Raw genomic sequence first — 24,288 nt, 5'->3', positions numbered from 1 at the left:
TGGAAAGGTCTTGGTTTAATATTTTTTAACTCCTATCTTATGATGCGTCTTTATACTAGTACTGTTGAGGCATCGTGGTGGCTCTTCAGTCTCCGGTGTTCGGCGTGGGACCGGATTCGATATTAGTGTTCAATTGTTACTCCGTAGTGGGGTCTCGTTTAGCTTGAGGAGGAGCAAGTGCCAAGACGTTGAGGTACCAAGCTATGATATCTGGGTCCTAACTCCTACGTAGTACTACTGGTACCTGGTATGTGAGTTGCCTTAACTATTAAATGGCTAGGACCTTGGAGTTTGGCCCCAGTTCCCGTGGGGATGTGGCGTGGCTTCATCGATGCTGAAACCAGTGGAATGTTGACGATGAAATAGACTTGAGAGGCTAAATTGCAGCAGAAGTGCTACTAATAGTAGCAATTCTGGCAGGTTACCCCTCTGCCCCGCGCCAAGTGCATATCGGCATCGGGAGGGGTTGATTCTATTATCGCGGCACCGCACCTTGGACGCGCTCACCGCCTTCCCAGCTAGTCCCTTGCTGATCCCTGTTGGGTGTTTTTTGGTCACCGTCCCCTCCTTGGCCTCAATCCCCCACCATCAGCAACGGGAAAGTCAATATTTTCCTTGCCACCTCTCCCAGCATTCTCGCGTTTGCGGACCTGCCCTCTGCCTGCAGTCCCGTTGCCGACCGTGACTGCAAAGATGGAGGAGCAGCTCATCCAGCTGCTGTCCAACACGCAGCTCCCTGACCAAGCCCCGCGCCTGCAGGCCGAAATCGAGCTCAAGCGCGCCATCAAGAATCCCGCCTTTCCCACCTCCCTCGCCAACATCGCCGCCCACACCTCGGTCGAGACCAATATTCGCCAGGCTGCCCTGTCCAATCTACGCCTCTTTGTTGAGAACAACTGGGCCCCCGATCCGTATGATGACGAGCCCCAGATTCCCATTACCGACGATGCCAGGACCCAGGTAAAGCAGACCCTCTTGAACCTGGCCGTGAGTGCCGAGGAGGACCGCAAAGTCAAAATCTCCACCAGGTAAGCCTATTGAACCGAACCGGAAGAACGCGCTCCACGACGTGTTCCTCGGTATCTAAATGACATCACCCAGTTATGCCATCGGCAAGATTGCCATTCACGACTTTCCCGAAAACTGGCCGACCCTTTTACCGACGGTCCTGGAGGTCATCTCTTCTGGAAGCGATGCACAGCTCCATGGTGCCCTCAAGGTTCTGGGCGACCTGGTTGAGGAGAATCTCAGCGAAGATCAGTTCTTCTCCATGGCCCATGACATTGCTCGCACCCTTACCGAGGTCGCCCTCAACGAGAACCGAAAGCCAATTCTGCGCGCTCTCGCCATCTCTGTCTTCCGGGGATGCTTCGACATGATGAACATGATCAAGGAAGAACACGGAAAGGAAGTCAAGGCCTTTGCCGAGGAGCTTCTCAAGGAGTGGAACCCGTTCTTTCTCACCGTGCTCAAGACCCGACTGCCGGAGGCCGATCTTACCACTGGCGTCCAGCCCGAAAGCTGGAACAACATCATCTCGCTCAAGCTGCAGGTCGCCAAGACTCTGCTTCGCATCCGGCGCGTATTCCCGGCGGTGCTGCTTCCCCAGAGCACCGCCTTGTTCACTGCTGTCTGGGAAGAGTTGACCTTAATGCAGCAGCCGTACGAGGAGCTCTACATCACGCATGGTGTCCAGAGGCGGCTGGAGGATGCTGATAGCCTGCCTTATACCTTGGACTTTCTCATTCTCGAGGAGCTTGACTTTCTCAACCAGTGTTTCCGCGCCGCCCCGGTTCAAGCCGAGCTGGATGGTCAGCTTAAAGCTCATGCCGCAGGCCATGACGTACCGTGGATGATGGAGATCATGCGGATGCTAGTCTCGTATTCCCGCGTCACATGTGAGGAGGAAGAGCTGTGGGACGTTGATTGCTCTCTGTATCTCGCGGAGGAAACGTCAGTCACCGCAAACTACACCGCTCGCGTGGCTGCAAGCGACCTCTTGATCAAGATGGGCGAGTGGTTTGATCAGAAGACGGTCGATGCGCTGTTTGGATACACCAAGACGTTGTTCGCTGGCGACGGTGCGTCTTGGCGCAGCCAGGAGGCTGCGCTCTTCTTGTTTGTCATGCTGGCAAGTGACTTCCAAGACCTCGAAAAGCCAATCCCGGATTCGTTTTCAACCGTGTATCTTGAGATGGTTGACTTTGCCATCACTCGGGCCGAGGAGCCTCTTCTCCGGGCACGAGGCTACTTGGTTGCCGGCATGATCTGCCGCACTTTCGATGCTCCGCCCTCCTTGCTGGACCGCATCATTGGCTCTATCACAGAGGAACAGGCAGAGGTGGTCCAGGTTGCTTGCATCAAGGCTGTCGAGGGTCTTATCAACGCGGGCAAGGTCCCTGCGGACAGACAGATTCCCATCATCAAGGCCATCGAGCAGTACATGAATGGCAGGGACCCCGAAGAAATGGAGGATGCAGACGAACTTCTCGTTACCCTCAGCGAAGCTCTTCGAGCCGCAACGCGGTTGGACTGCAATATTGCACTCTCCAACGATGTCCCATCCATTGACCTCCTCTTCCTCCTGGCCAAGATTGGCGCTAGCAATTTCCAGGTGACCATGATGGTATCCGAAGCGATTGAGGAGATCGTTCGGAGCCTAGAAGGTCCTGAGTCTTTTGCTGCTCTCTGTTCGAAGATGGTCCCCACGCTCATGGGCGCCTTTGACGTCTCTCGCGTGACGGATGACAGCCCTCTTGTTACAGTAAGTGTTTTTTTTCTCTGAGTAGCTAGAACTACCTGACAGAGAAATAGGTGGCAACGGAGTTGCTGGATGTGCTGGTCGAGCATGGCTCGGAGCCTTTCCCCCCTGGTTTCGTGGCTGCTGTGTTCCCCAAGCTCACCACTGTTCTCATGGAATCTACTGAGGGCGATGTTTTGCGACCGGGTGCGGAGACTGTCAAGTGGGTTCTGGTCCATGACCACCAGCAGGTCTTTGGATGGCAGGATGAGAGTGGGCGATCCGGCTTGGAAGTATGCCTTCGCATCGTCGACCGCCTCCTGGGCCCGTCTATCGAAGACAATGCGGCCACTGAAGTTGGAGGACTGGCGGCTGAGCTTGTAGAGAGGGCCGGCCAAGAGCGCCTTGGACCTTTCCTGCCGCAGCTGCTACAGGCTGTGGCGAACAGGCTCGCGACTGCTGAAGCCGCACAGCTGATCCAGTCACTCATCCTGGTCTTTGCCAGGCTGTCCCTGACCAGTGCTAACGATGTCGTGGATTTCCTCAGCCAGATCCAGATCAACGGAGAGAGCGGACTCCAAGTTGTCATGTCTAAGTGGCTGGAGAACTCGGTCAACTTTGCGGGGTACGATGAGATTCGACAGAAGTGAGTCAACTAAACCCCAACCCTATGGACCAGCTGCGACGATGACTGAACTCTTGGCAGTGTAATTGCTCTGTCGAACCTGTACTCCCTCAACGACCAGCGTCTAGCTCAAATTCACGTGAAGGGAGATCTGATTGTCGGCAACGACGGTGGGCAAATCAAGACTCGCTCACGCTCGAAGCAGAGTACGTTGTCGGGCACTTCAGCTCCCCCCGAAGTCCCCTTTTCTTTTTGTATCCCACCGGAAGTCCTAGAGGCGTGTCTGGATGAAGCAACACAAACTGACAATTTGAACCACCCTACAGACCCGGATCAGTACACCATGGTGCCTGCACCTCTCAAGATTGTGAAGCTGCTGATTGACGAGCTGCTGTCGGCCTCGGGTGCCCGTCTCGCTGCCAGTGCTGCATCGGCCGCGCTTGCTAGCGCTGAACTTGGTTCTGATGATGGTGGTGATGATGACGAAGGTTGGGAAGACGATGATGATACCTTGGACATGGGTCTCGCGTCTACCAAGGCGGACTTCATGTCTTTCATTGAAGGACCTGGACGTAGACAACCTGACGACGAGACACAGTCTGCCCTGACCGATTTCTTCATCCGCTGCGCTCGCGAGAACACCGCCAGTTTCCAGGACTGGTACAACATGCTTAATGCCGAAGAAAAGCAAAAGCTCGAGGAGATCGCCAACTCTGCCACGCAGTAGGAGTCTCGTTGTTGAGCAGAATGAGCTCTGACCCTGGGGAAGAGGAGACGCTCGGCTGAGCAGGCAAGCCTGATCTAGGGAGGATTTTGCTCGGCTGGAAATTGATGGGTAAACGCTGGAACGTGTAATGATGGCCAGGATAGAAATCGGAAGCAAGGTGGCGGGGAATTTAAAACGAAGCGACAAAACTCATGAACGATTATGGTCTGCCACTGAGAAGGGTATGCATAAGTTAAAGCACCAAAAGTGATCTCACAGCATTATTGATAGCGAGCAATAAATGGACGATTACGAACTGGGAGGCTGTGGATCGATGGGCTATCCAAACACCGGCATAGTGTGCTACTCGTATTGCTATGAGTAACTGAACTCAACCCAAACGTGATCATCACCGCATCTCACAGTACCCCCACAGGTTACTCCAGGCCGACTACAAGGTAGTTGAAGTTGCAGAACTCGGGCTGATCCCCCTGGACATCAGGACCTCCCGCAGCAGTGGCCACGACCGTGTCCCCGCTGAGGACCTCGAGCTTCTGCGCGCCAGTGACAATCCCACCCACGGTCGCGTAGTTCAGCCCCGCGACAGCAGCCGTCTCGCTCAGGACACTGCCCCCGCTGGTGACGCGGATGGCAGCGCCCTCGAGCGACGCCGGCAGGACCAGCGCGTAGTTGACGGCGTCGACGGCCGCCTGGGCGTTGTCGGGCAGGCCGCTGGTGCAGCTCTTTAGGACGCCGCGGTACCACATGGCGCCGATGGGGGTGTCGCTGTCGCTTCCTCCCGAGGAGGAGGGGGGTATCATCTGACTGGCGTCGGCGCCGTCCTTGAAGGCGCGGATGAAGGACGTGAGGAGCGGCTGCCAGTCGTAGTGGGGGAAGTCGTCCGTGTTGGCGTACTGGAGGATCTCGGCGGGGACTCCTTCCTCCCAGATGTGACCAATGTAGTGGCTCTCGCCGGCGTCGTTCTGGAAGTCAGTCAGTCCTGGTTTCCGTGCTAAATAAAAAAGGGGGGGGGGAGGGGGGGGAGCGTGTTTGGTTGCGTGTGGAGGCTTATTACTCACCCATGTGATGAACTCGACGAGCTCGGGCCCAAGAGCTAGAATCTGGGTCATGCGCTCGGGGAGGTTTCCTTCGCCGATGCGGTAGTAGTGGTTGCTGTCGAGGTGCTTGTACTGAAGGGGAGAGATGGCTTGTCCAGGGTCAGCTCGTGTCGCCTTTGGAAGAGAACCATGGGGGTTGGCTTACACATCATAAAGTCCTTGCTAGCCGCCACGGCAGCTTGTTGGAATGCTTCGTCGGCAGTGGAGCTCACGTTGGCGGGTGTGTCTCCGGGAGCCGGCCAGGCAGTCTCCCAGTTGAAGGCGCCGTCGACGATGTCTCCCCACCGGGCGAAGAAACCCTGGGGGTCGTCGTAGTACCCCTCGATATCGTCGAAGCTGGGGACAAAGTACATGTTGTGCTCGTCCTTGAGGCCCTTCCAGACGTCCGGGCCCAGGCGGCCTCCCCAGAATGTGGAAACAAAGGGGCGGGCGTCGTCACCAACCTTGAGGTATGCATCGTCGGTGAAGTGGGAGAAAAGGGAGGCGAACTGGGAGACGTCGTCGTTGCCATTCATGTCGAGGCTGAAGAAGAGCTTGAAGCCGGTGCCAGCGGCGGCGGCGAAGAGCTGGTCGATGCAGCTGATGGCCCAGTCCTCGTTGGGAAGACGGACATTGAGGGCGAAGCCGTCGAAGCCCATGGCCTGGGCGTCGACGATGTCCTGTTTTGCATGGTCGGTGGTGCTATCGACGGTGCCAATCATGTAGTGGGCATAAGCTGCCTTGGCCTCGATGGTGCGGGCCGCCAGGGAAAAGGCAGCAACCAATGCTGGAGCGATGTTCTGAATGGGTTTCATCTTTTCTTCTTAGCCTGGGATTGATTGCGTTGGTTTGGATGAGTTGGGGAGGTCCATGATAGTGACGGGTTAGATGGGACGTATTTGTACTCGATCCTGGCGTCCAGAGATAAGGCTCAAGTGCAATGTCCAATACTAGGCAATCTAAAGCCAGCGAGTATGCGCGGATTCGCTTGTCTAGCCGTTAGGATCGTGCCGTGTAGGAACGCGCTTACGTTCCCAGGGACTAGGAGGACGACGATTAACTAGCCTCGCCCCTCGCGGTTTCAGCTTCGCTTGTGGGGTAAAAGAACCGAGTCGGCGGATGGCAGATGGGTGTGGTGCATGTTTATTTATTTATCAATCATGTAGGGCGAACCAGTGGAAATAATTGCCGAATATTTCAGCCAGCGAGTGCTTGAAATGACACGGTAGATGGATGCATGGTCCATGATCCTTCTACCAGGGGTCTAGCAGCCTGGTTATGGTAACGCCCGATACTCCAACCCAACCGTCTACTATAACATTAAATAGCAATAAGGCGAAGCTATAGTATTATATTGAGCCTCAAAATCAAGCGAGCAATTGTGCCAGATGCCACACCATTCGGCAGCGAGATTCCGCTTGTACTACCACACATTGCCAGCCTTGTGTGGTTCGTCTCAAGGTGGTGTTATCAGTTGTGACCTGTCATTTACCTGAAGAGATGTTGTTATATACAGAAATCCAACTTAGCATTCCCATCGTCTACACCAGATGCTATCTCGGGGACATCTGTCTCGACTGGCAGCACCCGGTATGGGGCCAGCGCCGACATGCCAAGGGTCCCCAGACGCCGTTGTAGCCTGCCAAAGAAGTCAGACTGGCTCCCGCCGACCATGAAGATGACCCTCTGCAGCGAGGACAGCACATCCCCCGCCCCCAGGACCATGCCGTCCGAGAGGCTCGCCTCTGGCGCACACATCATGATGTCCATGATGGCGTCGGCCACCCTAAACACCTTAAGCTCCTGTTTCCACCTTGTTAGTCTTGCCTGCTCGCACGTACTGGAACAAGCAGGGCAGGGGCTCTCACCATGCCGTAACCATGGGCCAAGATGAAGGAGGGGTCCACCGTGGCAAAGAACGACAGCACCTCCCGGCCAATCTGCACGGGAAGCAAGAGCGAGAAGGCGGGATCGTCCGGGCGGCGCGACATGGGGAAGTGCCGGGTCATGTACTCCCACGTCAGGACCCGAATCCACTGCCGTGTGACGCAGAGGTCTACGCGCTGCGTCTCGTTGAGGGCGGCGTCGTCGCCGTCCGACGCCAGCTTGGCCTGCACGGCTGCCAGCTCTGTGCCCTCGGCCTCCTTGGCCGTCCCGTCTGCTATCATGGTCCTTGCGGGGGTCCGGAGGAAAGAGAAGAGGTGGGTCAGGCTGGTGAAGGCGTGTAAGTCAGCGCCTTGCTGGTCGTCCTCGTGTTGAGGGATGGCATCGATGGGTTGCATGATGGTTGGCAGCCCATTCTGGGCGGAAAAGGTTCTAAATGAACCTGGTCAATGGAAAGTCTCGATGGAGAAGAGGGGACGAGGGCTCCTTACAGTTCTGAAATAAGGAGCAGCCAGTAGACTCGAACTCTCAGGGACTGCTCGGCAGGACTAAGGGCAGCCATGGTACCGGGGCGATGAAGCTCCAGCAAGTGGCAGCAGGTAATGGCCTCGCGCAGCAGGAGGGCGGCGGTGCGAAGTTTGCCGGCGTTGGAGTAGTACATGTGGAGGAAGAAGGCCGTCAGCAGGGAGGACAGGGAGCAGTTCTCGCGGTAGTCATAGGAGGTGCGGAGGCGCTCTGCCTCAAGGGCGAAGGTCAGAGAGGAGAGGCCGTCATGGCGGTTTGTGTGCTCGTCGAGCCTCAGCTGCGAGATGGTGGCAGCGCACAGAGCTGCGGCAAGGGCCGAGGTCTCGTCGCCTTGGACTTGGCCTTGGTCTGAGACCAGGTTTGCTATGAGGGGCTCAGGGGAGATGACGGGCCAGATTGGGTAGAGGCGAGTGCGGAATATCTCGATGAAGCGCTGGTAGGCTGAGAGGGGAGGTCTGTAGTTTCTGACGCTGGTGCATGCAGAATCCAAGCGGTCATCGGCTGAGGTCGAGGTGGGGGTGACGATGTTCCTCCGGCAAAGACGCCCTCGTACTCTGTCTATGGTCGACTGGCGTGGGCCTTTGGGGCCTCTCTTCCTTTTGGTGCGCAGCGAGGTGCACTCCAGCCCGCGTTTGCGACACTCGTGGCATGGCCTTTCGATACCGCACTTGACGCGACGGACGGCGCATGTGTCGCAGGGGTTGGAGATTCTCACGGTGGTGTTGGCCGTGATGTTGGCCGTGGTGTATTCGTACTTTGGACTGCGATTCATGATGGGTTGATGCGGTTGAAGATGAGGAGGCCATGGCGGCCACGTCTCCTCATTGTTTCAGGGTGTTGCAGCTGCATTATTGGCACTGCTGGCGAATCCTTCCGAATCCTCGTCTTGCTGTGTTGCATTGTTACTCCATAGACGTTGGAGAAGTGCGGGGGATCAGCGTTTGAGCGTGCCCCCTCATCATGTCAGAACTATCGGCTACCCTGGACCACCTCCTGGGCTCACCGACTCACCGCCCTGACTTACATGGTATTACTAGTAATGTGTAGTCGTTCCCGGAAGACTGTTGCCGATACCCTCGTCTTTGGGGTGCATTTCCTATCAAACATGGCCCTACAAGGCTGACATGAAGCTCAGCTGCGGCGCGCTGGTGGGCTTGGTGTTCCGGAATTCCTGGGGGACCCTGCATGGCCATGCATGAACCAACCAAAAGATGCTATGATATGTCGACTCCTGCGCGCGCGTTGGTAAAACGGAAATCTCGTAAAACTCGTATTGATCATAAGTCTACCCAGGCTGACCAGGCTGACTGAGGAATCGGGGGAATTATGAGAGGCAGAATTCAATGCCTTTGGGATAATACCAGTATGACCGTCTATATTGGCGGTGATGATGACCTATTTAAAGTCGTATCATCCCGAGATAATGCACGACTTTCTGACCATATCTTAGCCATCTACTATTTACACCAATCTACAGACTCAGATCTTCTCATCCACTCACCATGGCCGCCGAAACGCTGCGCAAGCAAATCCTGGGTGAGCATGGCACGGCTTCCCTTCACGTACCCGTTGCTAATGTCCCACAGAGAACATGGCGTTCCTCCACGGGCCCGAAAAGAAGTTCCAGGTCATCACCGCCCTCGTCATGATTGGGCAGTACAACCACCTCGAGGGAACCCAGGCCATTGTGGTCGAGGTTGACCAGGGAGCTCCCTCCTACAAGACGCACGTCGTGGGCAACCCTGCGTCGCAGATCGAGGATGCCCTAGAGAGCGTCCATGCCAAGACAAGGAAGATGATCTACATGAAGGTTTCCGAGACGCTGGAGGAGAACGCCATGATTGAACCTGGCGAGACGGTCCTTGAGGGCGAGCTGGCATGGTGATTAGGGGGTGGGTGCAGCCGCTGCTGTCATGTACTGTGACATGCAGAGCGACAACGAATACATAACATTGATTAGAAATGCATATGAAAACATTCAACTTGGTGGTACTTAAGTGTCCTACATTAATCGAGTGAAATGGCTTACTCAGGTATGATTTGGAAGTGACGTGATTACTCTCGCTGACATCCTTATCCATCCGTTACTAGCATAGCACGGAACTTAAAAAAGCAAGTTCGTAAAGCAGAACAACGTATCTTGGATGGAATTTCAATTTCGCGGTTGTCTCACATCCCACTCTATTTGAACCCTGCTTCAACATGCCCTCTCACATAATCTGGCCTCAAGAGTTCCTCCCCGGGACGACCGACAACTTCGTTTCCAACGAGGTCATCGTCAAGGGCATCACCGTCGACCAAGTCTGGCAGCTCCTGGCCGACATCTCCAAGTGGGAGTCGTACTACGACAATGTCAGCCGCATCACCCCGCCGGCGTCCGGTCCTATCCTCGAGAAGGGAGACAAGTTCAGCTTCTCGACGTTCGGCTTCCCGCCCTTGGCAGCCGAGGTGCGCGAGTCCGTTGCCCCGACCGAGACAACCCCGGGGCGGCTGGCCTGGAGAGCAACGCAGAACGGGGACGAGGACACGGCCCTTGATGTCTACCACGCCTGGATTGTCGAGAAGTTGGAATGGGGGGTCGTTCGGATCTTGACACAGGAATCCCAGATTGGAAAGCCGGCGGCCCAGCTTGCTGCTACAAAACCGAACCCCATGCTGAACGGGCATCAGGACTGGTTGGACGGATTGGTGCGGTCGGCCAAGCAGTTGTGATCATGGTGAATGGGCGGGGTGAGTTGAAAGCTTTGTGTTCAAGTTTGGGTACATGGTACCAAGCAAAGTGGTCCAACAGGGGCCTTACTTCGCAGTGAATCGAATGATTGCATGCAGTTGAATCATAGGCTGTTAACCTGCTAAACGCCCCTCTCAAACATAAAATACACAGTAGCCAGCCTACTAGTACACATCACCGTTCCTGTAAACCATCCTGTTTCGTCCAATCATCCCGAGCAATTCATACCATCGTTCATCAAAAGTCATGCGCTCATAAACCAGACAGACTGCTTTTCATCAGATGATGTCGCCGCCAAACCCACCTCCAAACCCACCAAACCCGCCGCCCTGACCGCGCCCCGACCCCGGGAACCTTGGGTTACCACCCGGTCCCGTCGGATCCCATCTAGCTCCCGGTGGTGCCTGCGGGTTGTATCCGTCGCCAGATGCTCTGGGGTCTCCGCTACCCAGCCCCCCGAAGAGCGGGTCGTCAAACGTGGGGTGCATACCCGAGGCGCCAGGGCGAGGTAGACCGCCTCCTCCCACAAAAGAACCTCTCAGCGGATCTTGGGGCCCCAGACCCGGGGGGTTCAAGTCGTCATGCCCGATGTTGTACGGCGAGGTACCGCCGAACCAAGGCTGCCTTTGTCCCGCAAGACCCTGCATCTGGTGCTCATCCTCGAAGCCTGGTGGTGAGAAGTCGCCGACGGGGGCAGGTCGGGGACGAGCCATCTCGGGAAGCGGAAGCGGACCCATAGGGTTGAGTGGAGCGTTGGGTTGACGCGGTCCGGCAAATGGACGACGAGGATCCCGTGCCTCCTGTGCGCGGCGTTCGGTCCATGCGTTAGCTTCGGCTTCGGCTTCTTCAATGTACCCATCGCACTGGAGCTTCGGAACGAGCTTCTGGACAATGTTGACCTTGAGTTCGCGGAGCACACCTGGGAAGAAAAAAGATTAGTCACAATGTAGAGCTAGAGCCAAGGGTGATCGCAGACGAACTGGCGATAGCCTCCTCCGATACAAAGACCTTGCACAGCTTCTCCTCCAGATCGCCCCGGTACTCGCCGCCGTGTGTCATGGTGATGCGGACGGGTAAGTTGCTGTTATTGATAACGTCCCCCACAGCCTTTTCGAAGCGGTAGATCTTCTCATCGCCAAGCGCTAGGCCGCGGACCTCGACCTTGCTGCCCAGGCGGTCCACGCGGAAGACGAAGGTCATGGAAGACTGCTTGTGCGTGTAGGCGAAGCTGAGCGAGCCAAAGCCATCGTTCCACTGGGGGGGGAGGCGCGGGAAGGTATACGTTTTAGCTGGAGACAGACGGTTAGCATGAGCTGCCCCGAAATGAGTTGGGGAGACCTGGGGGTAGGGTACGCAGAGGTTTGCCCTCATCGAAACCGACGAGCCTGAACCCGATGGCCTCGAGGTACGAGTGGATGAGCAATGCGATGACCTCGTAGGAGCTGGCAAGATCGGACCCGTCGTCGCCTTTCTGGTGGTTGGGCAGGGCTGAAGCCATGCGGCTGACCATGGCGCTGGGACCCAGTCTCGACATGTTGGCTGTGGGATTATTGATGGGCACTGATGGCAGATGCAGTGGCGACAAGCATGAATGCAGGTGGCAAGTTGAAGTTGTGAAGTAATTCGACGTTGGAGTAGCTGGGGGTGGCGTCATGGTTTGGTTGCCTCCCCACACAGAAGGTGGGAGCCTTATATGGGTCCTCATCTGGGCCAACCCAACCCACAGGAAGAAACAGCGACCACATCAAATGGCAGTCATGGGATTTTGCTTTGGGCAGCAACTCTGACCCATATACTATCACCGCAACATATCTCTAGATCGAGCCTCCCCTCCAATCATTCTCTTCTGTACCATGAATTCATGTCTCCCATCTACGCTGCGCTCTCGCCCTTCTTGTCCCTATACGCCTTGCGCCCCTCCTCCTTCAGCTTCGCATCGTCCGGCCGAGATAGCTCGACTTGAGGCATCATGAGAAATGCAACGACAAAGGCAAGAGCGCACAGCGCCGAACCCACAATAAATATCACTCGGAATCCCTTTCTGTACGCTGGGATCAGGATGCTCCGAATTCTATCAGCTTCGGTCTTGGGGACTGTGCCCAGGTAGGACTGCGGGTTGCCCAGGAGCGTCCCCGAAGCTTCATCCCCGATATCGAGCGATGATAGGGAGCCCGCCAGCACATTATTGCTGCCATCAGCATGAGATTTTGCCTGTCGCAAATATGGGACTTTGACTTACATGATTGTTCCGCATATGGCAAGCCCAAGGGTGGACCCCAGGTTCCTCACGAAGCTGGTGATTTGTTAGCTAGGGCGACGAGTCGAAGACCTTGATGGGGGTTGCGAAACCTACTTTCGGAACGACGTGACGACAGCCATGTCGCGTCTCTCAACGCCCGCTTGGACGGCGATCAACGCTCTTGAGTCTTGCGTTAGCGCTGCATCATGGCTAGGGACAGGCGCCTCCCAAAGACTTACGGCTGCAATGTGTTGCCAACCCCCACTCCGATGAGCAGAGAATACCCGATCTGTTTTCCAATTCCAGTTTTCTCATCGAGAGTCGACATGAGGCCTAAGCCGACGGCCCAGCAGACCCACCCGAAGAGGATGCACTCGCGGTACCGTCCAACCCAATGCACCACGAGCCCGGAGAGGGTGCTACTCGCTGTTTGGACTAGTGTGATGGGTAGAAGCATTGCACCAGCCCTTGTTGCTGAGTACTCGTACACGAGCTGGTAGAATGACGGGATGTAGTAGACCTGCATGACGAAGTTCCATCCGTTGATGGCCATGGTGATGCAAGCCCCGTTGACAATTCTCGACTTGAAGATGTGAACTGGTCCCACGTCAGAGAGCCGTGATAGGAAACGGATTCGTTGGCCTGAGGAGGGTAACATACGTGGGACCAATGGGTATCGTGGACCTTTCCACTCCCACAGGACAAACCCAACACAGACAACGAAGCCCACCACTAGAGTTGCAATGACGTGGGTCGAGTTCCATGGATATTCTCCCCCTCCCCACGTGAGACCCAGCATCAGTATCGTTGTTCCGGCCAGGGCGAGGATGATGCCGGTAAAATCGACAGCTTTCAGCTTCCTGGCACCTATGTTCAGCATGGTGAACCACCTGGAAGTTGGAACTAGCAAAGACTCACATTCGCCAGTCTCCTTCAACCTTCCTCAGCGGCATAAAGAATATCACTCCCGTGGTAGTGAGTAGTGTGAGCGGCATATTCATGCGGAAGATCCAGCGCCACGAGTCCTCTGACTTGGACGAGATGGCACCGCCAATGACTGGTCCAATACCGTTCGCTAGGGCTACTACGGCACCCTCCAGGCACACAGTCAGGAGAAGAATATAGAGCAGGATTAGCTAAACTCACAAGAATGCCCTGGTATTTTCCTCGTTCTCTCAGAGGAACAACGTCGCTAACTATTAGCTGGGCGACTGTCATCAACCCACCGCCGCCAACACCAGTGAAGGCACGGAAGATGGTCAGCTGCAGCACCGACCTAGCCAGTGATGACGCCAAAGATCCAATGAAGAAAATTGCCAGGCCGGTCAAGAGAACGCCCTTGCGCGACCAAATGTCCGATAGCCTCCCGTATAACAGTTGGCCAACAGTCGACGTTCTAAGGTCGTCAGTCAGTTGCCACACCCGGTCCTAAATGATGCCACGAGTCTTACATGAAATAGCCACCCGCTATCCACGACACCTGGTCTGTAGATCCCAAGGCACTCCCGATAATGTACAAACTGGCAGCAAGCGTCGTTTGGTCAATGAGAGCCAGCAGATCGACGCCTGCACATGCGAGGAAGATCTGGCGGAGTCAGCTTCGCACATCCTGAAGACGCTAAGACGAGGGCCTCACCGTGATAATAGTCCTCTTTGGCACATAATTGGTCTGCTCATTGAACTCATGTGGTTTGGAACCTCCGGGCAAACTGCCGTCAACGATGGTCTCGCTCGAGCCTGGCTTCTCTACCTGTCCTTGAGGATTCTGTGGCTCCTGGCTAACGTGGGCTTGTATGCCCGTACCTACCAACGGCTGCATGGCGTCGATGGCGTGCAACTCTGTGTGCTTGCTGATTCAGGTACAGATTAACTTTCAGAGGAACCCAGCACAACAGCTGGCAATATTTCAAGGCAATATGTAGGAGCGTTGACGCCCTGCACGTGTAGCCGTTTAGAAAAGGTGCAGGCTAACCAAGCGGTCAAACGTCGTAGAACCGTGAGGACCTTGATGTCCTGCGACACAAGGAGAAAGAAAAGATCGTGATGAAGAAGGCCCCCGTCCCACCATCATTGGGCGGGCCGCTCTCCTCAAATGCCGATGCGCTATGAAGAACTCAGTTCTGCACACCATGCAGTAGCGTCGATCCGGGACGAGGGCCGTACCTTGAGAGGCTCAAACCAGCGCAAACCAGCGCAAAAGGACGCACGGCTAGGTGACATGTCAAGTTATTGACAGGGGAGATGTCACCAAGGGCGACAGATCCCTGCAGCACGATGCCCATCCCTCGACCATCAGGGTCATCAGGGTGGCAGATGGGGCCCAAGGAGGACAAGGTGAATGTCTCTTCCCGACGGATCCTTGTCGCAACAACCTTGATGGCCTACTATCGCTATTATCTGTCTTAAGACATCTTCTAACGCTGGCCGGAAGAAGTGACGATCAGTGTCAAAGAAAAAAAACTCAAACTGGCTCTGGAATCAATATCAACACACCCAGACCGTGAGGGGGCCAGAGCGAATATTCCGCATTCAGGATTGAGAGATTATCTCCTCGGAGGCCGGATTCAGCTCCCAAAGGCGTGCGGGCATCGGAATTCCAGATGCAACGTGAGAAGAAATTAAGTGCATGTAGATCGGTGCGAGAGGTCCATGTATGGTGTCACAAACGTGCTCTTCGTCGCCAGTTGTGTATGGTACCTAGAATTGAGACTAGAATCACATAAGAAGGGTGCGCTGCTCCAAGCCATTAACGGCCGAATGTTGTATCCAGCCCTCGAACTATTCTCTCACCTGCAACCTTGAGAGTTGGACACTCGAGGACTGTTGTCAACTGGCGCTTCAAGTTAAAACTTTGACTTTAGTCAACATCATGGCCAACCATCTCAACGTGTACAGAGGTCCGGATTCCGTCCGCAGCTACTTCGACCCTGACGCTTCCCCTCCACTACCCTTGGTTGAGATCCCTGACTGTCTCAACCCATACCGGCGAGATGGTGTGCGCATATATGCCAAGATGATGTCGATGCACCCGGCCAACAACGTCAAGTCCATGCCCGGTGAGTTAAGCCCTGACTTTCTGCGACAGTCACAGCAGCTGATATGTCCCAGCTATGAATCTCCTGGAGAAGAGCGTGAAACCGGGAACAACCGAAACGATTGTTGAGTACAGCTCCGGCTCGACCGTCATATCCATGTCGCTGGTTGCTCGGGTTTTCTATGACCTCCCCGATGTCCGAGCGTACTTGAGCAACAAGACGAGCATGGCAAAGCTCCGTCTGATGCAGTTCTTTGGACTTGATATGTGAGTTTTTGATACTTCTTTTGGGAGAGAGACACTTGTAACATTGAACAGAACTCTGTTTGGCGGACCCTCACAACCAGAGCCCGACGATGACCGCGGAGGCATCAAAGCGGCCGAAAGAATTGCAAAGGAGTCTGAATCGGTCGTCAACCCTAACCAATACGAGAATGACAACGTTGGTGTTCATCACAAGCGCCTTGCTAACAGGCTTGCTGACTTGGTTCCAGAACTGGAAATCTCACATCCGGTGGACTGGACCACAGATCCTCAAGCAGCTGCCCGAGATTAACTTGATCTGCGCGGGGATGGGCACCTCAGGTAAACATCTTTTCCAAGATTCGTCATGGTCGTCTGGGCGCTGACCAAGGATAACAGGAACCATGACTGGCCTGGGAACCTACTTCAAGGACGCCAAGCCAAGTGTGTACCGCGTTGGGTATGTGAATCCAGACTGAAGGTATGAGAAATAAAGACTAATTCTTTCGCAGCGTGTGCACAGCACCCGGCGATCGTGTTCCCGGCCCTCGCTCCCAGGCGCTGCTTGCGCCTGTGGAGTTTCCTTGGAAGTCGTCGGTAGACCACATCGAAGAAGTGGGTTCGCACACCTCCTTCTCACTGTCACTCGACTTGTGCCGGCAGGGTATTGTCTGCGGCCCGTCCTCGGGCTTCAATCTCCAGGGCCTGTACCAGTTTCTCGAGACTCGCAAGGCCGATGGATCCCTGGCAGAGCTAGCCAGGGAGAATGGCGAGGTTCACTGCGTCTTTCTCTGCTGCGATCTGCCATACCAGTACATCAATGAGTACTTTGATAAGCTGGGAGATAAGTATTTCCCACAGATTCATAACGAAGTTAGTGTAGTGGTGGAGGAATCAAATTCGAGATTAGACTAACAGAGATCGCAGCACCTGACAAAGGTCGACCTGCACCGATATGACGACAGGTGGGAGAAGGAAGCGGCAGACGCGATCCGCCAGTTCTACAAGCTGGACGATGCACTGGTACACGAGGTGGCCCCCGTTACCTCCAAAGTGACGCCCCAAGCCGACACGGCCATCATCGATGTCCGGCAGCCGCTCCACTTCCAAGACTTCCAGCTCCCCGGTTCCGTCAACATGCCATTCGTCCACGAAGGCACCCCGAGCCCGTTCTCAGACCCGCAGGTGCTCGACGCCCTGTGGACGAGACTGGAGAATTTCTTCAGGGCCCCTGACAGGGACGTTGAGGACCTTATCGCCGGCAAGCGGCTTCTGCTTCTCTGCTACGACGGCGATAGCGCCCGGGTAGCGACCAGTGTTCTGCGTGCAAAGGGATGCGAGGCCGACAGCGTCAAGGGCGGGTTCAAGGCGCTGAGGATGCTGAGAGAACAGTCTGACGGCGCATTTTGCGCGGGGGATGAGCAGCAAGGCGCAAATGCCCTAGAGGTGATTAAGGGCTTGTCGATGCCCATTTCTGTGACTGCCCAGGCAGTTTGAGTATGAAGAGAGGAATCATGAATAGGTATGAATTTGAAAATACCCCGAGAATAAACGTTGGTAGCTTGGTATAAGATGGCAATGGACCTAGCTGGCTACCTCCGGGCATCCGACTGATCTATGCTATAATAACATCTAAGACTGTAGCTAAGCTTTGAATATTTCTGAGAACTGGTAGATAGGTATCTGGACGCTCGACTCCCGCACGGTGATGCCTGGAATTGGACTGCTTACGCCCGACATGTGATAGCCGTATACCAAGTATTATCGAAATCGCCACCACTAGCTTGATACTTGCTTGACCTCCATTTTCACTCGATTATACAAGCTCACACGCTTGTATTTGTTCGTGCCTACCAAGGCTCCTACATATCCAATGCAACTATTGATCGGATCAACTGACCTCGCCCCGATCACGAAGGCACTCACTAGTACTATAGCCATCTCAAGCCAGGTATTGTACGGGGTAGAACAATAGCAGCTCATGTACGGAGTAATGGATGCATAGAATGGATTAAAAATGGCCTTTATTTTCTATAAAAGAGATACGATTGAATGCGCCCTATTTATATTTCATTGGTCGTACGTAGCTTTCGAGGCCTTAGTGCGATCGTATGCATCCCTTTAACAGTCTTAATGATCGGATTGATAATCCGATCATTATAACAATAGTCAGGGGTCCTTAGATCGTACGATCGTCGAGGGCGGTTGTAATCATTGCCATCGTGTCGTAATTGAGCGTATCTGCCTAATTAGGCCAGATAAATTCCACCTGATTCCACACCAGACAAAATAATAATAATAATACGGATAGAGCTGAGTGCAATGCTCCGACGGTGCCAGAGGTCAGGACCACGGCACCCCGCAAATAACTTGGACGATGGGGAATAAGACGACATGTACTCCTTATATTTGTTCAGTATTAAAAAGGCCATGAGCGTACGACGAGAAGGAAAGTCGCTTCAATCACCAGTACTCCACATCCATCTCCAGGGAAGTAGCGGAGTGTTGGAGGTATGCGTAGGATGTCTCTCTGGAGCCCAAATGCGCCTACCCCATGGGACAAACCAAAGACGGTAGACCGAATGCTGTAAAGGCCTCCAGAGATGATGATTGAACTGCCTAGGTACGTCATTAACGGGCTCGCCAAATTAGACCACGTGACTTCGCGCACCCTCTCGACGCGTCCACGCTCATCTCATCTCACTCAAACACGTCATCAGACTTATCACTAACCACCACCCATCTCATCTCATCTCATTTCACCTCATACCATGCCGGACGACGCCCACCACCCTGAGGACGGGCCAACCCTGTCCATGCCCGCCTCCCAGGCCTCGCCGCTCCTCTCATCCTTCGCCACCTTCCTCACCCTCGCCATCCACTCCCTCCTCTACCATCGCAACCTCTACGCCCCGGAGACCTTCCTCACCGCCCGCGCCTACAACCTCCCCGTCCACCAGTCCCGCCACCCGGGCGTCTGCACCTGGGTCTCCGACGCCGTCGCCGCCGTAGCCGCCCAGGTGCAGCGCGCCGCCGTCCACCGCGTCGTCCTTGCCGTCCACGCGCCGACCCGCGCCTTCGCCGTCCTCGAGAGGTGGGTGTTCGACGTCGCGCGGTTCCCGGACTGGGGTAGCAGGGATGAGGACGGCGGCGGCAACATAGCCGGTGCCGGTGCCGGCGACGCCGAGGACGACCAGCAGGTCAACTGGACCGACGTGAACGAGGCCCTGAGGGGTGCCCTGCGGAGGCTCGCCTACGCCGCCGAGAAGATGCCCCGCCTCCCCGAGGGGTGCACCTTCACTCTCGCCGTAGAGCTGCGCGACGAGGCCTCGGCCCCTATTGGGGTATGTTTTGCTGGCCATCGTGCCCTTGCACGCCCCCCATATGTGTTGGTGCTTACATCCTCCAGCACCCCCAAGAATGGATCCCTTCGCAACCGGATCTTCAACCGCCGTCGAAAGGGGACGCCCGGAAAGAGCCACTTGCCGTCACCAGTACCCAGGCTACACCGATACGTTCGGTTCAGGCTGGGCCACTGTTCTTCGAGTGCTGGGTTGAGCAGCCAAAGCCCGAAGTTGACGACTCCAAGCAGCCATCAACGGGGCCATAGCCAGAATGCTGCCAGTGCATCGTCATAACGCGTCATGTTCATTACCAGTGCTATCTTCCAGAGACGCCTGCCCCTTTGCCAACCAAATATCTACCCATGCTTATAACCACCAGCCCAGCCAGCACATAGTATACATCTTGCCGTACAAGAAAGCAGCCATATCCCGAAACCGAACAACCAATGCCCTCGCCAAGCGCCTCGCCGCCGTGGGACCCAGAAGACGCCTGGCATGCGCCCAAACGAGCCGTGCCAAGGACGACATCACTTACTCCGTACCCTTCAGCGCTGCCCGCAGGCTCACCATCTCGCGCTTCAGCCTCGCGTTCTCCTTCTTCATCCGCGCCGTCTCCTCTCCCTGTTCCTTGAGCTTCTCAATTAACTCCTCCTTGTCTTCCTTGCCCTTGCCCTTGAGGGCCTTGACAATCCTGCCCAGTTCACCGTTGAACTTCTCGTAGAGGAGCTCATTCTCCGCCACGGCCTCCTTGTAAAGCTGGTCGATAGCCTTGACCTTGGCCTCGGAGGCCTTGACCGTCGTGTCCATATCCCGCTGTATCGCAGCCTGCTTGTCACCGAGCTCTTGCATCGTCGACGGTATACGCTCCTCGAGCGCCCTGATCGACGTCGTCAGTCGCCGGAGATCCACGCTCTGGGAGCTCGAGAGGCTGGCGTTGTTAACGCGCGCCATTTCCTCGCCGATCTTGGAAAGCTCTGATCGCAGGGACGCGTCAATCTCATCCACCGCCTTCTTCTCCGTCTGGAGCCGCTCACGCAGTTTCTGGGGCGATTGGAGGCGCAGTTTCGCGTTGCCAGATCTGAAGGGGTTGTTGGGAGGACGGGTCGGCGAATCTGCCCCTGATGTAGCTGGCCTGGAGGGCTTCAACGTTGGGATGTTGGATGTTGACAGTGTCTTGGAATGCCCGCGCCTCTTGATTGGAGACTCTAGCCTGGTCGGCGAGCCTTTCTTGGCCGGCTCTGCCTCGAGCGGAATGGGTTGGAAAGGGTCTGCTAGTACATTCTCCTTCTGTTTTGGCGTACTGAGAACGTGGGCTACGTTAGGGCTGATAGGTATTCTCGAGCGTGCCGGACTCTTGGGGGTGGAGTTGAACTTTTCCGAGGTCTGTTTCGTGACTTGAAGGGGTTGCAGGGGCTCGTCAGGGCCCAGTGAAGCGGCCGCCATAAGACTCTTGAGATCAGACAGTGAGCTACGGCGCTTCCTCCTGGGCGTCTTGGAGCCCGCTGGCTCATTTGCAGGCTCCCCAATGGTGTCTAATGGGAAATCCATGCGATGCGAGCTCGTCGGCCGCGAGCCCTCGTCGAACGCACCAGCTATTGGCGGCCGATCTCGTGACCCTGGGCGTCGAGGCATCTTCTTCGGCACCAGGCCGTCATCCAGGGATTCGCTACGGCCAAGGGATGGTGGCTTCGCAAAGACTAGAGTCTCGCCCGTAGCGGGGTTTCGGTGCTTGCTCAGCGTCCGCCAGACAGACGAGCGCTCGTCTTTACTGTTCTGCCGTAAGAGGGTATCGAAGCCGAATTTCCGCCGCAGCGAGGACGTGTTGGAGGTGAGCGACGGAGTGTAGGATTTGCCTCCCCTAATGGCTGAATTGATCGATGCAAAGGCTTCGCTGCCTAGGTTGAAACTGTGGTTCAAGCCGGGCTCCTCAAAAATCCGATCGCTATCCTCAACTAGCCGATCTAGCAAGTTGATATAGTTGTGTGCAGTTCCGTCCTCCACCAGGAGCTCGGCAAAGGCAAGCGTCAGCGCCCCACGATCGCTATCATTACCGCAACCATCGAGGAGATCGGCCAGCAGTCTGATGAGCGATGTGAAGGCTCTCCGATTTTGGGGCGCCATGTCGCCAAACAAGAAGTTGACAAAGTCCGCAAAATCGCCCGGCACTCTCTTATTCAGCCGTTCTAACAGCGTATCGAGCGACTGCATGGTCATGACGGGCCCCATATGCTCCGTCCAGGCAATCCGCAGGAACTTCTCAAAAGCCACAAAGATGATCTCGGTGCTGACGTCGGAAGAGGGATCAAAGTCATATGGGCTCTCGAGGAGTTTGTTGTATAGATCGTTGACTGAGAGCTCATCCGCAAGGGTCCGGCTGAGCAGCGATCGGCCAATGATTGCTCCTCTGCGAGATTGAAGAGCAGCCACATATCCTATAAATGTCTGTTCCAATCGCACAAGAGGGTTCTCTGGCCTGATCTCCTCAGTCGCAATACGGTCGTCCTTGCCCCTCAATGAGCCCAAGGAGTTGAGGAAAGAATGCTGGCTGTTGTTGCGGGTGATTGACGGAACCTGGCGCTGATGCTTCGGACTAGATGTGTCAGGGGTGTTATTGGACGACGATCCCCCTGACCAGATGCTCGAGAGGAGTTTAACAGGCGACGAGGCCAAGAAAGACCGTGTCTTTTCTGTTCGAGTGGAAAGTGGTAGGTTGCGGAGGATCTTCGAGTAGTAAGACACCATAGGCGCCGTCAAGTGAGAGTTGGACACGTTGAACTGGGAGCTAAGTAGCTGGATCACTACTTCAAAGTCAGTACGGTCGGGTAGTGTGTGTAGTCGGATTGCTCACCTCGTCGCGATAGTGTAGGTAGGAAGTCCTCAACCGCAATATCGTCCTGAAACTGCTTCCCGTTTAGGCCAACAGTGATCATCGTGACCCGCTTCATGTCATTGCTCTTGACATCCACAACAATTTCCACGCCGTAGTGCCCCACAGGTGCTCCCTTAGTTCCCTTTTCATGATCGACCACCACGCGGATAGGGGCAGGCTCCCGCCGGCCCTCGATGAGCTGATCAGCGCCCTCTTGAAACACTGCAGCGTGCAACCCCAGATTGCTATCGGGCATGCGTGTCGATCGAAGTGTCCAGCAAGGGTCTTCGCGCTCCTTCTCGGAGAACCGCGCCTCCACTCTAGCCTTAACAATGTCTTCATCCCACTTGGCTACTTTGCCCTCCAAGAACTCGATAAGGATAAAGCAGCGGGAAGTGGGGGACTTGCTGATCCGATGCTCTCCCGCATGGGCACCCTTCATATCTTGAGTTGATGTCATCCAGACCAGGCCACCATCGGCTGATTCTGTGAATCGCACGTCTGCCAGGTCATAATAACCAGTGAAGACAAATTCGTATGTAGCCGGCCCGCCGGCGGCGTTGGTCATGGAAATCAGTAGCCCGGCGGCGGACGGCTTGTCGATCTCCCGGATAAGGTCCCGCCCAGTCATGGTGCCGCCCATCTTCTTCAGAACCACGATGCAGTCAGAGAAGAGGAGGAACACGCCAGACTTGTCGGCCTGGTTCACATCGGTCTGATAAGGGGGTTGGAGTTCGACAAAGTCGGCCGATCCAATGAGTCGCCCCTGGGGCTCAAGATCCATCGGCCACGACTCAACCATATTTCGAAGTCGATTGGCAACATGTGGCTTGTCAGGTAGGGGCTCGTCCATGGAGCAAATGTTGGTAATGATGTCCCTTGCTTTCAGCATCGGCTGCAGGGCGGGATGCGTCATGGGAAGACAGCCAACAATCTGGTCAATGAGCAGGCTGTACCGGGGAAGGCGCTGGACAGGTTCAATGAGGATGGATCGAATCGTCTGCTCACCCCTCTGGGTCACTCTCTGCCTAAAGCTCGACTGCTGATCGAGGAAGGAGTTGAGCAGAGTTGGGAAGTGCTGACTAGCCTTGATGTAGTCCTGATAGCATTCCGTAAATTTCGGGAACCACTCCAAAAATAACCGCGCCATGGCGAGCGCGCCGCTGGGGTCTTTGGCCCCCCGAGGCGAGGGACCAAGCTTGGAGCCCGTCAGGACAACCGTTGACGACTCCATGTCCTGCCTAGCCTCCTCTTCGGTATCGTCCATGACCTTGCGCAGCTCTGCCATGAAAGCAGAGTTGACATTGAGGATCCCGTCCGCCGAAGTTGGAAATAGCTTCTCCAACTCCTCCTCGGACGGGCTGAGGCTGGATGGATTACGATTCTTGGCGCTCTCACGGAAATCTTTGGCGATCTGGTCGACGAGGTCGCGTACCTTCTGAACGTAGCGCTCTTCCGTCTCCACCAGTTCCACCAGTTTCATCCGAAGCTCGACCTTTTGGTTCCTTGTGAATGACCGGCTTCGATTTATCGAGGTCGGTTTTGATGGGGCGCGGCGGAGTCTGCTCGTCGGCAGAAAGACGGGCTCCCCAAACACTTTAACCAAGGGGGTGTAGCCTCCATACTGGCGCAGCGTGGGGTCGAGGATGTCGTCCTCATCGTCGGGTACCTCCTCCAAGTCGGCTGGTTGGAGGGGGACGACAGCGCCAGGTGGCAGGACCAAGTCGAGGTCCACATGGCTCAAATGCTGGGTCTGCAGCGCCTCTTGAAGCGCGGCAATAACATCCGCGACCCTTTCGCACTTGGTCACCGACTTGACGAGGTCCGCAGCATGCTGGTCCCCAAAGAGGGTGGGCCCGCTGCCAGGCCGCCTTCCCCTCGTGGGGTACAGGTTCCTCAGGTATGTCTTGACGCCATCCGACAGCTCGGAAAAGTACTTGCAGAGACCAAGGGCCAGGCCGCGGTAGACCTCGTCGCCCTGGAACTCGCGCGGCAGGTGGTTGACGACGCTGTAGAAGGGCGAGTTGGGGGATATGGTGAGGCGCGGGAAGGACTGGAAGCCGGCCGGGGTGAAGACGTGGACCTGGACGCGCGAGCTGTTGTGGGTGTAGTTGGCCGTCGTGGACGGCCCGTGGAAGATGAGGATGGGGAGGTGGCCGAGGAGAGGGTCGGATACGTGGTATAGGACTAGGTGCTCTGGCGAGAGCGCCAGCTCCTCCGTGACACGAACCATGGTTGCGTCAAATAACGG

The 24,288-nt window shown here is 55.7% G+C and overlaps 10 protein-coding genes across 10 annotated transcripts; 5 read left to right on the top strand and 5 right to left on the bottom strand.

The window, feature by feature from the left end:
- Window positions 1-693: 693 nt before the first annotated feature.
- On the top strand, window positions 694-4,092 carry ACO1O0_003132 (karyopherin KAP114; the record flags this gene model as incomplete). Its single annotated transcript, XM_083192591.1, has 5 exons — window positions 694-1,028; window positions 1,102-2,764; window positions 2,815-3,386; window positions 3,447-3,571; window positions 3,692-4,092. 5 exons carry the CDS (start codon window positions 694-696, stop codon window positions 4,090-4,092), a joined length of 3,096 nt encoding a protein of 1,031 aa, XP_083051648.1.
- Window positions 4,093-4,508: 416 nt separating this feature from the next.
- ACO1O0_003131 (glycoside hydrolase family 71 protein) lies at window positions 4,509-6,414 on the bottom strand (the record flags this gene model as incomplete). The annotated part of the gene is made up of 4 exons (XM_083192590.1): window positions 4,509-5,054; window positions 5,151-5,278; window positions 5,335-5,955; window positions 6,342-6,414. 4 exons carry the CDS (start codon window positions 6,412-6,414, stop codon window positions 4,509-4,511), a joined length of 1,368 nt encoding a protein of 455 aa, XP_083051647.1.
- A 260-nt stretch (window positions 6,415-6,674) lies between these two features.
- Window positions 6,675-8,349, bottom strand: ACO1O0_003130 (Zn(II)2Cys6 transcription factor; the record flags this gene model as incomplete). Its single annotated transcript, XM_083192589.1, has 3 exons — window positions 6,675-6,971; window positions 7,037-7,484; window positions 7,544-8,349. The coding sequence occupies 3 exons, from the start codon at window positions 8,347-8,349 to the stop codon at window positions 6,675-6,677; spliced, it is 1,551 nt and encodes a 516-aa protein (XP_083051646.1).
- Window positions 8,350-9,079: 730 nt separating this feature from the next.
- Window positions 9,080-9,462, top strand: ACO1O0_003129 (uncharacterized protein; the record flags this gene model as incomplete). Its single annotated transcript, XM_083192588.1, has 2 exons — window positions 9,080-9,113; window positions 9,164-9,462. The coding sequence occupies 2 exons, from the start codon at window positions 9,080-9,082 to the stop codon at window positions 9,460-9,462; spliced, it is 333 nt and encodes a 110-aa protein (XP_083051645.1).
- A 317-nt stretch (window positions 9,463-9,779) lies between these two features.
- On the top strand, window positions 9,780-10,289 carry ACO1O0_003128 (uncharacterized protein; the record flags this gene model as incomplete). The annotated part of the gene is made up of 1 exon (XM_083192587.1): window positions 9,780-10,289. One exon carries the CDS (start codon window positions 9,780-9,782, stop codon window positions 10,287-10,289), a length of 510 nt encoding a protein of 169 aa, XP_083051644.1.
- Window positions 10,290-10,586: 297 nt separating this feature from the next.
- ACO1O0_003127 (PI31 proteasome regulator N-terminal-domain-containing protein) lies at window positions 10,587-11,842 on the bottom strand (the record flags this gene model as incomplete). Its single annotated transcript, XM_083192586.1, has 3 exons — window positions 10,587-11,227; window positions 11,289-11,597; window positions 11,662-11,842. 3 exons carry the CDS (start codon window positions 11,840-11,842, stop codon window positions 10,587-10,589), a joined length of 1,131 nt encoding a protein of 376 aa, XP_083051643.1.
- Window positions 11,843-12,180: 338 nt separating this feature from the next.
- On the bottom strand, window positions 12,181-13,427 carry ACO1O0_003126 (major facilitator superfamily domain-containing protein; the record flags this gene model as incomplete). The annotated part of the gene is made up of 4 exons (XM_083192585.1): window positions 12,181-12,496; window positions 12,548-12,601; window positions 12,787-13,144; window positions 13,208-13,427. The coding sequence occupies 4 exons, from the start codon at window positions 13,425-13,427 to the stop codon at window positions 12,181-12,183; spliced, it is 948 nt and encodes a 315-aa protein (XP_083051642.1).
- Window positions 13,428-15,416: 1,989 nt separating this feature from the next.
- On the top strand, window positions 15,417-17,321 carry ACO1O0_003125 (tryptophan synthase beta subunit-like PLP-dependent enzyme; the record flags this gene model as incomplete). The annotated part of the gene is made up of 7 exons (XM_083192584.1): window positions 15,417-15,603; window positions 15,656-15,848; window positions 15,900-16,023; window positions 16,076-16,166; window positions 16,224-16,284; window positions 16,337-16,697; window positions 16,752-17,321. The coding sequence occupies 7 exons, from the start codon at window positions 15,417-15,419 to the stop codon at window positions 17,319-17,321; spliced, it is 1,587 nt and encodes a 528-aa protein (XP_083051641.1).
- A 1,274-nt stretch (window positions 17,322-18,595) lies between these two features.
- On the top strand, window positions 18,596-19,434 carry ACO1O0_003124 (DNA-binding protein; the record flags this gene model as incomplete). Its single annotated transcript, XM_083192583.1, has 2 exons — window positions 18,596-19,168; window positions 19,234-19,434. 2 exons carry the CDS (start codon window positions 18,596-18,598, stop codon window positions 19,432-19,434), a joined length of 774 nt encoding a protein of 257 aa, XP_083051640.1.
- Window positions 19,435-19,699: 265 nt separating this feature from the next.
- Window positions 19,700-24,270, bottom strand: ACO1O0_003123 (uncharacterized protein; the record flags this gene model as incomplete). Its single annotated transcript, XM_083192582.1, has 2 exons — window positions 19,700-21,966; window positions 22,017-24,270. 2 exons carry the CDS (start codon window positions 24,268-24,270, stop codon window positions 19,700-19,702), a joined length of 4,521 nt encoding a protein of 1,506 aa, XP_083051639.1.
- Window positions 24,271-24,288: the final 18 nt, after the last annotated feature.

This window comes from Amphichorda felina, assembly GCF_050947745.1.
Source record: "Amphichorda felina strain 45539 chromosome Unknown scaffold_3, whole genome shotgun sequence".
Lineage (NCBI taxonomy): Eukaryota > Fungi > Ascomycota > Sordariomycetes > Hypocreales > Bionectriaceae > Amphichorda > Amphichorda felina.
This window is presented reverse-complemented; position numbering and strand designations above follow the sequence as displayed.